This window comes from Podarcis erhardii, assembly GCF_964252035.2.
Source record: "Podarcis erhardii genome assembly, chromosome: 13".
NCBI lineage: Eukaryota > Metazoa > Chordata > Lepidosauria > Squamata > Lacertidae > Podarcis > Podarcis erhardii.
Window position 1 is genome coordinate 13,271,316 of NC_138502.1, and position 15,395 is coordinate 13,286,710.

Genomic DNA, 15,395 nt, shown 5'->3' on the forward strand with positions numbered 1-15,395 from the left:
CATCCAGTTCAGGTCAGGTTCACCTGCTCAAATGTAAATATAAGGCATGTTATTTATAATGCTTTTTTTTTTTGGCACAGTGATAAAAACCAAACATGCCCTGTGTTGCTGGCGTGGCCCTGCTGTGTCTCCTGCTCAAGTCTCTGTTTAATGCTTCCCCTCCCAGAAAACTGGTTTCATCTGACGTGCCTTTTCTGGTGGAGCCAAGGAGTGTCCCCCATAGAATCATAGTTGGATGGGACCCTGAGGATCAACTAATGCAGGCATAGGCAAACACTGCGCTCCAGATGTTTTGGGACTACAACTCCCATCATCCCTAGCTAACAGGACCAGTGGTCAGGGATGATGGGAACTGTAGTCCCAAAAACATATGGAGGGCTGAATTTGCCTATGCCTGAACTAATGCAACCCTATGCAGGAATAGGCAGCTGTCCCTTCCGGGGATCAAACCTGCAACCTCAGCACTCTAGCCATCTGGGCTGTCCAGGCTGCTCATATACATCAGGTGCTTTTATTATTATTTGTTAGATTTATGTACTGCCCTTCATCAAAAGATCTCAGGGCGGGTATGAGGGGGTTTTCTCAGAGTGTGAAGATGAAGAAGCAAAGCTCTTGGCAAGATTCACTTCTCTGCACGTGGCTTGAAAATTAAAATATAATGGAGATACACAACTTTGTGCTTTATTATATTATCTCTCTTTTTTATTCTCTTTTTTTCTCCTGTCTTTTTTTCCTCATTCCCTCATTTATTTTTCTTCTTCCGTATTTTTAATTTTAATTTTATTTAGTTTGGTTTTTATTGTATCGCACGTTGAAAACTCTTAATGAAACTGATTAACAGAAAGATCTCAGGGCAGTTCACGAGATAAAAAAATACAAGATAAAAGCACGAACAGTTAAAACAGAAACAACAAAACAATAACCCACCCAAACACATTTAAAATGCTGTAGTAGAATATTAATCGGCCAACGGTTGTACTCTCATATTCTGAATCAGAAAGCTCTTTTCTTTCATTCTTTCCCCGGTTTATTATGTTCATGTCGCAACCTTCCTCCCAAAGGGGCCCAAGGTAGCAAACAACAAGTGATAAAACATCTTAAAAGGTATTTTTAAGTTCCAATACAGACGCAGCCGGATCTCCAAAGACATGTTGAGAAAACAGGCAGGTCTTTGGGAGCGGACTATCAGCCTGTGGATCACGGCTTGAGCAGGATCCCTGGATCCCTTTTACTCCCCGCCTGCCCCTTCCGAGAAGCGAGTTGCACGAAGCTCCAAGGGCCTGACTTCTGAGTAATCCTGCACAGGGCCTGCGCCGTAACCATCTCCGCCCCGGAGGGTCCCGCTTCCTGCAGACCAGGCTCCGCTTCGCAATGCGGAGTCTCACCGCGCCTCTCCTACCTCGCCGGGCTGCTGGGAGGGTAAAATCGAGCCACGTTCGCGAAAAGGAAACGAATCTTTGCCGCGTCGCTACTTCCCCTTTAAACGCCGCCCGCGGCCAGAGCAAACTCCTCTCTTTCTCTTTCTGCCTCCCTCCCTCCCTCTCTCTCCCCGCCCTCTCTCCCGCCCTCCTTCCTTCCCGCCCGCCTTCTCTCGCCCAGCCCCGCCGCCCGAGCGAAGCGCAACTTTCTTCGCCCCGGCGCGGCGTCGGTTCCGCGCGCTCTCCCGCCAACGGGGCTTCCCCTCCTCTGCTCCCCGACGCCCCTCGACGCCCCTCTTTTCCGCCCTCCTTCCCACCCACCCCACTTCCTCCCCGCCTCCTCCTTGGGATCTTCGCGGGTCTCGCCGCGCTCCCGCTGCCCCCTCTCCCCGCAACACTTTCCTCTCCGGGCGCCCCCTCCAACCTAGGACCGGCTAAACACCTGGCGGCTACTTTCTCCCGGCTCCCTCCCCGCTTATCCCGTCTCCTCCGGGGGTTCCGCCCCCCCATCCCTATTGCGCCCCCCTCTATTCCCTCCTCGCAGCCCCTCGGAGTTTGCCCGCCCCTTCCAGCCCCCCAACTTCTGCCCCCTCGGCCGGTGTTGCTGCTGCTGCTGCCGCCGCTTGTCCCTCCGCGCCGCGCCCGGCCCCGCTGCCCTCCTCCTCCGGGACTGATGAAGGCGGCCGGCGGCTCCGAGGGGGCGGACGGCGACGGGGCGGACGGCGAGCGGGAGCCGTTGAACCCCGAGGCCTCGGAGACGCTGGGCGTCTCGGCCACGTACCGCGAGTTCGTCCGTCGGAGCTACCTGGAGCTCATGAGCGCCAACCAGCACTCGCTGCATGCGCTCAACTGGCGCCGCCTCTACCTCAGCCGGGCCAAGCTCAAGGCGTCCAGCCGCACCTCGGCGCTGCTCTCCGGCTTCGCCATGGTAAGGAGAAACCCCGCGGTTTGGGAAGGATGGAGCCCGACCGGGGGGCTCACGCCCAGCCTCCGCCAGGCCCCCCGGGGCGCCCTCCTTCTACACACACGAGGTTTTGGTCTCGCAGCGCCCGTCCCGTCCAGGGCTGGTGGGAGCCGCAGTCCAGAGCATGGAGGGCGCCAGGTTGGCGAAGGCAAACTTGGCTGTTTTTTGGACTATGACTCCCACCATCCCTAGTTAGCAGGATCTGTGGTCAGGGATGATGGGAATTGTAGTCCCCAAAGAGCTGGAGACCCAGGTTTGGGAAACTGCTGTAACTGTGCTTCCCCCCTCTACCCCACCCCAGCCAAGAAATAACCCAGACCTGCTGGTCTGCTGGCCATACAATGCTTCCTAACTGGGTGCATCCCTCACATTGTCCAGAGAACACAGAAGCAACAGCTCTTGTTCCAGGGATGTAACCACTAGGCACTGTGCTCATTTTCTAAAGAACTTAGGGCCCTGCTTCCTTTTCACACCCTGCTAAGCCTGTTTACGGTTTTCTCCTCCAATGAGAACCTGGACATCTCACTGCACTAACCACTGGCCATTGCTTCCCTTGTCCCAGATAATCCTAGTACACTAACTATTGCAGACTTTGATCTCCTGTCTGGCTCCCTGGCTTGTGGTTCAAGGAGTGAGGTGCTTCCCAGAGTTATGAAAAGAGCCCAGGAGTTTTGACCAAAATCTACTCTCTTTGTAAAACAGGATCAGGTCTTTCCAGAGCGGTTCCATGCAGGACACTTGAGGACTGGCATGGGAGTTGGTGGGTTGGTTCTCACCTAAGCAGAGAAGTTAGGTGTGGTCCCCCCATTATGGTAGATTCCTCTTTCTCTCTCTCATCCTCACTTATCCTTTCCAAAATAGGGTGGACAGCTTGAGGTGGTTTCAGCCTAGTGGCCCTTCTGTGCGGCTGTTGTTCAGCTGCAGTGAGCAGGTAGGAACAGGGCCCGATCCTTGCAAGAGAAGACAGAGTCGGGAGTGCTGACTTGCCGCTGAGCTAAAAAACTAAGCCACCAGCTGGAGAACGGATGTTGATTTGGAGAGAGCCCTCAAATCCCTCCCGCTTCTTCTTCTTCCAAAGAGATCTGCAAACAACCCCAAAGAGTCTTGTGGCATTTTGAAGGCCAGAGCTTTTGTTGTGGCACATGTTTCTGTGGACCAGTAGTCCCTCCAAATATTGGGTTGGTTTTTTTGGTTTTTGGTTTTGCAAGTGCAAATATGCCATGGATGCAATGATGGCACATTAGTGATGGGTTTAAACTCTAATGCCCACGCTTCTTCCTGCTTCATTATTGCCATCTGGAGGTGCATTCTGATGCTATAGTACAAAAAATCCACCCCAGAACATTTTTAGAAAGAAAAAAAAAAAGAAAATACAGGATTCCATCAGGAAGTTGTGGGACATTTACTGACTCGAAGCAGTATGTCCGTCCTGAAATGCACCCTGAATGTTCGAAGGGGCCCTAAGTGTATCTGATTGTGTCCACAAAATCTTATGCCACAATAAGGCTGTCTTTTGATGTGCTTAAGAATTTGGTGTGTTCTGTAATGTGACTGGAATTCAGATCCTGGGTGTCTTGGAAGGGGATCTGTCTTTCCCACATAGTTTGAAAATACTCTCTGGACTTAGATTTATGTTCCTTGTCATGTGACTTTGCATTTTGGAGCCATTTCAAACCTCCCTCTCTCAGTTCTTCTCCACAACTCTCTTTGCTCGTAGGGCTTAACCTCAGAACGCCAGGGATTCTGCCACACATCAAAAGTAGAGAGGGTGTCTGAGCATGCACGGAGAACCCCTCAATCCAAGTTAACCACCAAATTGTGGCTCCCCTGCATTTCATTGAATGCTTAGAATTGCCACCTTTGGCAATAAAATAATTCCCATTACAGTGGTAGCTCGGTTTTCGAATGTCTCCATTGACGAACATTTTGGAACTCGAATGGTCTTCCGGAACGGATTATGTTCGAAAACCGAGGTACCACTGTTCTTAAAAAATAAATAAATTACACATCCAACATTTTCTTCCAATAGCCTGGGTTAGGATGCAGGGTTTTCCTTCCCAACCCGTTTTATGTTCACAACAACCCTGTGAGGTGGTTTAGGCTTCGAGAGAGTGACTGGCTCAGAGTCACCCTGCAGGACTGAGAGGGGAATTGAACCCTGCTCTCCTAAGAAGAGCCCTGCGGCAGGATCAGGCCAGAGGCCCATCTAAATCCAGCATCCTGTTCACACAGTGGCCAACCAGACATTGCCTATGTGAAACCCACAAGCAGGAGACATGACTCCAATTGTCAGGCCGGCCCTACCATTAGGCAGAGTGAAGCGGCTGATTTTGGGATTCTGTGGAAGGTTTCTTGTTATTGTATTTTGCAGCCAGGAAAGAAGAGAACCACTTGTGGGCTTTTCTGTCTCCGACGACAAGCCTGACCAGCTGTGTGCCTGAATCTGTGTGTGGGTGCCACCCTACATCAAACTGTCTTGGGCCCATAGCCCGCTTGCCAGTCCACATTGCCAGTGCCTCAAAAATTAGATGCAGTGCTGGGTTCAAAACCTGCTCTGCAATTCCTAATGGTCCTTATACAGTCCTTCTTGTTTTTATTATTTATAAGCACCTACAGATTGGCTCCAAATGAGCATACGCAGTGAATTCAGTGAATTGGAGTGTGGAGTGCTGTGCATTGCATTTTGTCAAAGCATCCTTCTTTGATTTTTTTTAACCTTGCCCCTGCTCCCCTCCCGCCACCATCAGAATAATATATATATATATATATATATATATATATATATATATATATATATATATGTTTAACTGAGAACAGGATTGCTTAAAAGCTTCTTAAGAGACACACTGAGTGTGTAACAAATTTCTTACTAATTCCAGACAGAACTCCCAGATACGAGAAATGCACAACTGGTTGAAGACAGCCTGGGGATATTTGCTTACAGGCAAATGAGTGCCTTGGCCAATATTTCAGCCTGTTGAATGCCAAAAGCACCTAGAAAAGAGGCAGGCAAGGTTGGTGGGAGAGGGAAATGGGACAGGAAATTAAAATGAAATTATACAGATGGACAACTATTCGGGGGCGGGGGGACATCTCTAAGGAAGATGCCCATGTACGGTAATTTGGCGCCTCTGGTTTTAAAATGTGCAAGTTCAGGCTGCTCTTTGCAACCCAAACACTTGCAGACTTTTTTTTTTTTTACTTTCTGGTGACCCAGAACTCTCGTTTGTTTCCCCTTTTCTCCCTTTCACATGGATTCTCCTGGAATTAAGCATCTCGAATGCAGTTTAGACTTCCACTTTGGGGTGTTTCGTAAGTGAGGCATACGAAAGGACTCAGCCATGTGGAAAGTGAGCAAAACGGCACCACCATTTGGATAGAGTTTAACTTTCTGGTTTTACCAGAAAGAAGGATGCAAAGTTGGACAAAATATTGTGTGTGTGTATTTAGTGTTTGTTTGTGTTTAAAAAACAAAAACAGCATGCAGTTTAAAGATCCTCCTTTCATTGATATGCTGCCCTTACGAAAATAATTGCTTCTGGTCAGAAGGGAATTACAATGTGCGTATACTTAGAAGCAATGTGTTTTTAGGTCCCTTAGAGGGGAAAATGCAACAACAACCTTCTTAAACTCCTTTTCCAAAGGAAACGCACTCTGTACATGCTCATGGACGTGTTGCCTTGAGGTATTTTGCAGGGTGAGAGAAAGGCATTCTACCTAGGACTGGAAGTGCTTGGCTTAAGATGCCGCCATTCTTCAATAGTTGTAAATACAGTCTGTATAGTTGGGGACTCGCAACAAAATGTTGCAGCATGAAGTGCTCCTGATCCAAAGCCACTTGCACACAGTTAGCATTCTGTATCTACTTGGCATGGTCAGCCTCTCAAGGTCCCCACCCCAACTGATTTTCTTAGAAAGCTGCTGATGTCTGGCTCTTGTGGGTGGGTGGAGAAGCAGTGACACACACAGCCTGAGCATCAGAAATAGAAGGACTGAAAACAGGATGGTGGTGAAATGGGGATGATTACACACACACATGCGCTGTATCTGATTGAAGTTTCCGCTCTTAAAACCGTGCTGTTGGCATTAGCGGTTCTTGCATGGACCCAGCCTTTAGTTCCGGGCTCCGGACGATTTCCCTCTGCTTTCTTTTCTTCCTGTGATCCCGGGCCGCCCATCCCATCCCATCCAGCAGATTCTGGCCTTCTCCCACCTTAGGTAAACTTACTTTGAAGAGCGCCACACCCTATATCCTGTAGGCTCCTGCTTGCAATTCAAAACCAAGCAGCATCTGAAAAAAAAAGGGGGGGGCGATGAACTAGTTCCTTTTAAATAAATCATCACTAGGACATCAATGCACAAAATGCTTGCATATGTATCTGTGCTTGAGGGTGTGTCTTTATTCATTCCTTGTCCTTCTGTTTTGAACCCGGGGTCCCTGTGTGACCATCAGTCCTTTCAACTATCACCAAATACTTCCTCCCCCAGCAGAGCTCCCTATCTCTTGCCTTTTTCAGTTGTCAATAATAATAATAAAAATAATAATAATTTATACATACATACATACATACCCCGCCCATCTGGCTGGGTTTCCCCAGCCACTCTGGGCGGCTTCCAACAAAATATTTAAATACAATAGTCCATCAAACATTAAAAGCTTCCCTAAACAAGGCTGCCTTCAGATGTCTTCTAAAAGTCTGGTAGTAGTTGTTCTCTTTGACATCTGGTGGAGGGCGTTCCACAGGGAGGGCGCCACTACCAAGAAGGCCCTCTGCCTGGTTCCCTGTAACTTGGCTTCTCGCAGTGAGGGAACTGCCAGAAGGCCCTCAGCGCTGGACCTCAGTGTCTGGGCAGAACGATGGGGGTGGAGACGCTCCTTCAGGTATAAGGCTATTGCACGTACGGAGCACATCGTGTGTACTTTCTCCTTTACAACAACCCTGTGAGGTGGCAGGGCAGCATGCTGGTAACTGTGTAAATAACCCCACGAAAGTCTGTTGCTTTGGGGGCGGGGGGAGAAGCTGTGGTTGAGGGGCAGAGCCTCTTCCTCTGCATGCAGAACCTCCAGCATCTCCAGGGAGCTTCCTTATGCCGGCCCATCTGCCTCAGTGCTGTCTACACTGACTGGCAGCTTCTCTCCAGGGATTCTGGCTCACGTTTTCCCCAGTCCTGTCTGGAGGAGCCAGGGATTGAACCCAGTGCCTCCTTGCATGCTCTATCACTGAGCTGCAGTCCTACTGCTTCGCTATATGGCTGTAATATGACCCCCATATTTCGCCTGAATGAATGGGCATATCGCCCAGATGGCTTGAACTGAGGTAGTTAACAGATGCCCATGGCGAAATTGGCTGCATGGATTTTTAACGCAGCCGGATCCTAGGTGTGTCTACTTGGAAATACAATCCTGAGTCCCATGGGGTTTATTTTCCCATTGCAAGCATAGATGTGAAGGCTGCTCCTATGTCTCCTCCATCTGTTCCTTCCTATTGTGGTTGCCCTCGCTCGTTGTCCTTTGCCCTGGCCCCAAATTGGCCCATTTTAAAAGGCGCTTTCTCTACCTGCGTTAAGGTGCCAGACTTTATAAACTGCGGAGTTTTGGACTTTTCTAATCCCCACTTAGGCACAAAGCTGACCTCCAGATGGTCGTTCCAGGCCCAACCCACCTCGCAGGGTTGTCGCAGAAGTATAGCAGCAGGGGCATGGGGCCTGCGTACCCGAGCCGCCCCAGGTTCCCTTGAAAGGAGGGTGGGCTTGAAAGGGAGAATGCGCAGCGCAGGCCTGGCGCATTTAGATTCCCTGCCTCTTTGGCCAGCCAGGTCCCAAGGCAAGACTGCATTCCGCACGGCGTGATCTCATTTGCTTGTAACCAAAGCAACAGGGGGAGCTTAGGGAAGGGAGGATCTGAGAAGGGAGACCGGCTGCAAGGCCTATTTCAGGACCAGTTTTTTGGGGTGGGGGAGCTTGTGAAACGCAACGCGAAGAAGGCTCTTCTCTGACGGGAGCGCCATTTGGTTTGGGGGTGGCGGCGTGGGGTGGGCAGATTGGAAATGGAAGGCTGGTGGCTAAGATGCCTGGGCTTTGAGGTGGAGAAGTCTTGAGTTCAAATCTCGCCTCTGCTTAGGCAAGCTGCCACAGTCCCTCACCACCTGCCCTGTCATATGATTGGCCGGGGGGAGAGCGGGGAAGGTCACTGGCTTACCTAGCAAGGTTGTTGTAAGGATCCCTGTGAGGCCCTCTGAGTGCACCCAGAGCTGCTTCTGTCCTGCTTTGTTTATGAACGGGGACTTTCTCCCATAGGGGGCTGAATCGCCAGTTTAAGGTCACCTGGAAATTGTGGGTCACGGCAGAACCGACTTCCCACATACTTCCGGGCATGCCTGTGGCCTGCACCTCTCAGTTTTTGAAGCAATTTGAGGGGCTTCTAGCCTAGTCTTGCTTGGGAGACGATGTAGGACCCTGGTGAGTGTGCCTTGCACACATAATTTGCCTCAGAGGTGCACAAACACTTTTGGCTTTGGCTTCCCAGGAATGATGGCAAGGCAAATGGGCATTGGGGGCTCTTTGCTTTTTTGCTTCTGGGTTTCCTAGAGCTTGTGAACAGGGCGGCTGCTGGCAGGAGGCCCTCGCTGGGCTGCAGGAGCCAAGAGTTGAACGCTTGGTCAAAATCCCTCAGTGACCCTGTGTGCCTGACTGAGCCGGTATTCTGGGTTTCTCGGCCAGTCGCTCTCAAAAGGGACCTCCCAACGAGGCTCAGAGCGGGTGTGGGGAACTCTGGCCATGAGCTTTGTCATTTGGATCACTCTTAAAGCAGGAAATCCTGGGAGCCAAAGGGCAGCAGGAGTGTGGTGTAGTGGTTAGAGCAGGGAGCTGCGTGAGGGAGCCTCCTTTCCTCCCCTCCAAGCAATGCACAACATTTGCTGCAGATCCAGCTGTAGCTTTCTTCTGGGCCTAGGGCAGGGATAGCCCATGGAGTTGGACTACAATACCCATCACCCCCCCGACTTTGTGCGGATGGGAGTTGGGCGAGGGCCCAATGACCTCTGGAGGTTGCCATGTTGGCTATCCCTTAGCCATACCTCTCCTGTCCGTCTTCCTCACTCTGCACGTGGGAGGCACTCTGCATATGCTCAGAGGCACTTGTTAGGGTCCAAGGTTGAGTAGGCTACAGCTGCTGCCACCTAGCCTGCAGTCCTGCCCCCGAAGCTAACAAGCAGCTATCGGGGTTTTCTCAGGTTTGCACAGCTGTTAATATTCAATTATTAAAACATCGTAATGTGTTTCCAGTGGGTGTGGAGAGGCGTTTAGATCAGGCTCCCTTTCCTTAGTCAGTGGTTCTCAAAAGGAGAGGGTAGCAAGTGCGGGGGGAAGATTCAAGGACAATCAAAGAAACATTTCAGTGCAGTATAGTATCAAAATATATATATATATATATATATATATATATATAGGGGGGGGATATACAGTCGTACCTTGGATCCTGAACTCCCTGGAACTTGGATATTTTGGCTCCCAAATGCCGCAAACTGGGAAGTGATTGTTCCAGTTTGTGCATGTTCTTTTGGAAGCCAAACGTCTGACGGGACTTCGATGGCTTCTGATTGGCTGCAGGAGCTTCCTGCAGCCAATCAGAAGCCACGATTTGGTTTTCGAACGTTTTGGAAGTCGAACGGATTTCTGGAATGGATTCCGTTTGACTTCCAAGGTACGACTGTACAACCAGAAACTACCCACGCGCCTCTTCAAGAGCAATTGGCTATTCTTCCACAGTTCTCCGCTGCATATTGCTGTGAACAGGGATTTTCAAGTCTGACAAATATGAAAGATCAGAAAGGAGAAAGGCTTCTTTGTGTTGCTGAGGAAACGAGAATGGGAGTCTCATATTAGACCTAATATAAATGAGATTACCCGGAAAAAGCAAGCTCACACCTCTCACTGAGCTTGTATACATACTTAAAGTACCTATGTAAGAGGCTCGTTCATAATTATATTTTGGCAGTGATTCATGTTCTTATGTAGCAGCCTCGTTTTATACTTTATGATCATATTATAAAGTAGCTGTGTTCTCTGTTGAGTCCAAGCACTGCTAGGAGTTGCTTCTTTTTGTTTTCCAATGCCTTTCTTATTAATAAAAAAATCAGGGCAGTGTCTGCCCCTTTTTATTCCGAATGTGGCCCAGAGGGGGGAGGGAATGAGAACCACCGCCGCAGAAATAAAATTCATGCTCTGCACATGCTCTTGAGTCACTGCAGCTTTTGGGGGGCCAGGATGTTTGAGAAGAAAATAGAGAAATAGAGCCTGGTCGTTGGAGGGCCAGGCCTTGCAGTAGCAGACTGCAATGGGGGGGGGGAGGTGTTTGAACCCTGGCTGTGGGTCCCCCATCCCTTCCCCCCTGACTTTCCAATTCCTCCCATTCATTCCCTGTCACCTCCAGCTGAGTCTGTGGCACGTGCTGCCTCGTAGGGCCTTTGCCAGCCAGCTGTCATCACTCGGTTTAATGTGGCCCACTTTCTGAAAATAAGCCCTCGGCCGCCACCGCCTCCCTTTCAACGTAACCTGACTCAGGGCTTCGAGGTCGGAGGGGGTTAGTTTGCAGTGACGCAGCAGCCCCTCTTGGGGTTACTTTGGGGGAGGTTTTTTAAGGCTACGCTTCAGTTTGTTTGGAGGGGCTCCCCCATATCTGGGGGGGGGGCTCCTTAAACCTCTTGCTCCTCCTTTGCTTCCCAGGCTGTGGAAAACTCTCTTGCTGTGGGTTAAATCCTTCCTTCCTCTGCCATTCCCTCCCTCTCTCTTTCCTCTGCCCCCCAAACCAATCCCCATTCTCTGGGGAAACTGCCAAGGCCCTGGGATCCTAGCCAGAGCTGGAACTGTGAACAAATGGGAATATGGGACACTCTCCTCCCCCCCCCCCCCGGCCATCCCTGCAAAGGGTCCCACTGCCAAGTTGGAGTTTAGCAGGAATGCCGCTTCTAAGGGCAGCTATGATGGGTCTCTGCCTCAGCCGCTGAATTGTGTGTGTGTTGCCGTGGGGAATGGCACCAAAGGCAGATTGTACAGAACCCTCATTTTCCGGTTGTTTTCTGCCTTTCCTCCCAGAAGCTCAAGGCAGTGTAGGTGGCCCTCCTGCAAGCCACTTCTTTGTTCCCTCGTAACGCTCCCGTGAGGGAGAGCTGCCAACATGCCTACCCAGTGAGCTATGTGGGGATTTGAATTCTGGTCTCCCAGATCCTAGTCCCTAGTTCAGCTGCTACACCACACTGTCTCTCTTTGAAAGCAGCATGAGGGAGCTGCAGAGATATTGGAGCTGCTCCACCCGCTCCCCAGATATCTGTGGGGCAAGCCATATTAGTCCCATATCAAGTCACTGCCCCAAAAGGCCACGTTTAGTTGAAAACTAGAGGCACTGATTGTGGGGCCACAACTCCTTGGCCTGTCTTCCCACATTGGGATAATAATGCTGGAATTAGGAGGCTGTGGTTCTGAGAATTACTAAGCTATCTCTTTGGAAGTGCTTTGTACATGCACAGAAACACTATAGCAGCACATATTTTAGCTGTGGTTCTTGCCTCAAGTTGACAAACGACCCTTTATGTCCCTGCCATGACTCTGGCTGTTTCTGGACTGGGCAACCAGTAAGTGTGTGGAAACCGCAGACAGATTGGTAGAAAGCGGAGAGTTTATTTCAGGGGTTAACTGGAAAGCGGGGTGCAGCCTCTGGGTGGGGTGCTTTGCAAATTCCTCTCAGAATGTGACACAGGAGTGGCTGAATTTGCTGCGTGCTTTAGGAGTGCCTGTTCCTCTTCACTCGTGCTCTGTTTTATTTTGGTAACTAATAAACTAACATACGAAGACGCTGCAGCTTAGATGCTCCCTCGTCCCAAAGAAACTCAGGCTGCCATCCTAAACACAAGACCAAGTCCCTTTGAACTCAGCAGGGCTTACCGTAATTTCTGAGCAAACCTGCCGGGTCTTTCTGGGCCTAAGCCAGGAGTCAGCAAACTTTTTCAGCAGGGGGCCGATCCACTGTCCCTCAGACCTTGTGGGGGGCCGGACTATATTTTGAAGGGAAAAAAATTAACGAATTCCCAAGCCCCACAAATAACCCAGAGATGCATTTTAAATAAAAGGACACATTCTACTCATGTAAAAACACGCTGATTTCTGGACTGTCCGTGGGCTGGATTGAGAAGGTAATTGGGCCAGATCTGGCCCCCGGGCCTTAGTTTGCCTACCCATGACCTAAGCCAACATGCGGACTGCTTAGCACAGGGGTAGCCAACATGGGGCTCTCTGACTCCCATCAGGCCCAGTTGTGATAACAGCAACTTCTTTTTCTTCTTCTTCTGAATATATATAACACCCTATACCTGGAGGTCTCTGTGTGGTTCACAGAAAAGATCACAATATATAAAATCAAAATAAAAACAATAATGCACTAACACCCCCCACAAAAGAGCTGCATTTTAAAAGGGTATAGGTCAACCAAAGGCCTGGTTAAAAAGGAACATTTTTGCCTGTGGCCTAAAGGTGTGTAATGAAGGTGCTAGACGAACTACCCTGGGGAGAGCATTCCACAGATGGGGAGCCAGTTCAGTAAAGGCCCGTTCTCGTGTTGCCACCCTCCGGACCTCTCAAGGAGGAGGCACACAAAGGAGGGCCTCAGAAGGCGGTCTCAGAGTCTGGTTAGGTCCATATGGAAAGATGCGGTCCTTGAGGTATTGTGGTCCTGAGCCATTTCAGGCTTTATAGGACAAAACCAGCACTTTAAATTGGGCCCGGAAACTAAGTGGTAGCCAGTGCAGTTGGACCAGGATCGGTGTAATATGCTCAAACCGTCTTGCTCCGGTGAGCAACCTGGCCTCTGAATTCTGCACTAGTTGAAGTTCCCAAACCGTCTTCAAGGCAGCCCTACGTATAACCTTGAGGATAACAAAGCATAGACAATGGTAGTTAGGCTATCCCTGTCCAAATAGGGGCGTAGCTGGGCCACCTGCCAAAGCTGATGGAAGGCACTCAGGGCCACTGAGGCCACCTGAGCCTCAAGCGGCTGCAAAGGATCCAAGCTACGGACCTGCTCCTTCAGTGGAAGTGTTTTTTAAGGTGCCATATGGCAATTAGCTTATATATCTGAGTTTCTAACACTGCTCTGAGCGTGAGTGGCATTGGCACTAGCCTATTTGGTATCGGATCCTAATTCTGCATGTGTGTGTGTGTCCTTTCTCCCCCCAGGTTGCCATGGTCGAGGTGCAACTGGAGGATTACGACTACCCCCGGGAGCTGCTGGTGGCGTTCAGCGCTTGCACGACGGTGCTGGTGGCTGTCCACCTCTTCGCCCTCATGGTCAGCACCTGTATCCTGCCCAACATCGAGGCCGTCAGCAATATCCACAACCTCAACTCGGTCAACGAGTCCCCCCACGAGCGCATGCACCGCTACATCGAACTGGCCTGGGGCTTCTCCACAGCCCTGGGGATCTTTCTTTTCCTCACCGAGGTGGTGCTGATTTGCTGGGTCAAGTTCCTGCCCGTTGGAAGCGCCGCCTCCGCTCAGAAGTGCTGCGTCCCCGTGCCGGCCCCTTCCGGCGGCAACGCCACCGTCCCGGCCCCGACTTCGGCCTCTCCGGACAACTCCGGGTGGAACGCCGCCATGGCTTCCACCATCATTATGGTCCCGGTGGGCGTGGTCTTCATCATCTTCGCTTTGCATTTCTACCGCTCGCTAGTGGGACACAAAACGGACCGGCACCAGCAGGAGCTGGAGGAACTCAACCAGATCAAGTACCAGCTCGATGGAGAAGCCACGGCGCTGCAGGTGGTGTGAAGCTTGTTGGCCTGGCCCACGGCTCCCGAGACGGTTGTTATTTCCAGGAGAGGAGGGACTGCCTTGCAGACGTCCTGATTACCGGCTTGGTTGTGGGGACTGCGAAGTTGCTGGAACTTTATCAAAAGTGGCTGTGACCTCTCCTCTTCCTATTTTTATTTTTAATTTGTTTTGCTTTTTTGGAAGGTGTTCGTTCTGCCGGCAACCTTTATAACAAAATTATTTCGTGTCCCCCTGAAAAAATAAAAAGGAACAGGGTATATGAACACAGAAGGATTTCTTGAAATGGAAAAGGAGCCGCAAACTTGAATTCCCTGTCCAAATTCCCTCTGCCCGATGGAGTTTCCGGGATGCACTGAAATGTTTACCGAACGTGGCCTTTGAGTAAAGAGACGACACTTTCCCCCTGGGAGAAGGGTGGCGGCTTTGCTAATTTGGTTGTGGTTTGTTTTCTTGTGGCTTTGTTCCCTCTTGCAGTCCCCCTCAAAACCAGTGAGAGAGAAAGGTGTTACTCAAACGAGCTGGGATTTAAAAAAATATGGGTAGGCGGGTCTGAATGAGTCAACCTGCCTTGCCATTTGTCTTCCTCCTCACTCCAGGAGGAATACCTCTATGGCAGGGATGGAGAACCTCTGGCCCTGGGTTCAAGTCCAGGGCTCTCTGTAGGCCACTCCCCCTGTTCCCAGGCCACATTCCTCATTGGTCCTGCTTCCCGTCTTCCTTGAGTGTTTTTGCCTGGCTGGAATGTGCCCTTGAAATCTGACGACGATTCTTCCTTTCCTGGGCAGTGAGGGCTTAATGTGAGTGCATAGACAGGCATCGGCCTACTTTGTGAAAGTAGAAATTCACAGTCTGTCCACTTTTGCCCCACATACCACTACCATGTAGGCCCCAGAAAGTTGGCTAGATGGCAATGCAACTGCAGAAACAGCAAAATTATTTTAGCCCACTAGTTGCTTATATTCCCTATAAGTCCTCTAAACTTAAGGAACCAATCTCTGTTGGCCATGCTGGCTGGCAGTCCTGATAAGAGTTGGGACAGTCACACATTTTCCAGCCCTGGCCGGACTGTTGGTTGCCACTGCTAGCCGTCCTGTTGTTTTCCATCTGCACCACCGCAGGCTTTGTGCCTCTGAACTGGCTGGCCAAGGGCTGGACCAGCTCTGGAAGTGAGGGTTGCTAAGCAACGGCAACAT

General features: G+C 50.4%; 1 protein-coding gene across 1 annotated transcript; it reads left to right on the forward strand.

The window, feature by feature from the left end:
- Positions 1 to 1,811: 1,811 nt before the first annotated feature.
- Positions 1,812 to 14,855, forward strand: ORAI3 (ORAI calcium release-activated calcium modulator 3). The gene is made up of 2 exons (XM_081835298.1): positions 1,812 to 2,346; positions 13,609 to 14,855. Exons 1-2 carry the CDS (start codon positions 2,092 to 2,094, stop codon positions 14,197 to 14,199), a joined length of 846 nt encoding a protein of 281 aa, XP_081691424.1. The 5' UTR covers positions 1,812 to 2,091; the 3' UTR covers positions 14,200 to 14,855.
- The last annotated feature ends 540 nt before the right edge of the window (positions 14,856 to 15,395 follow it).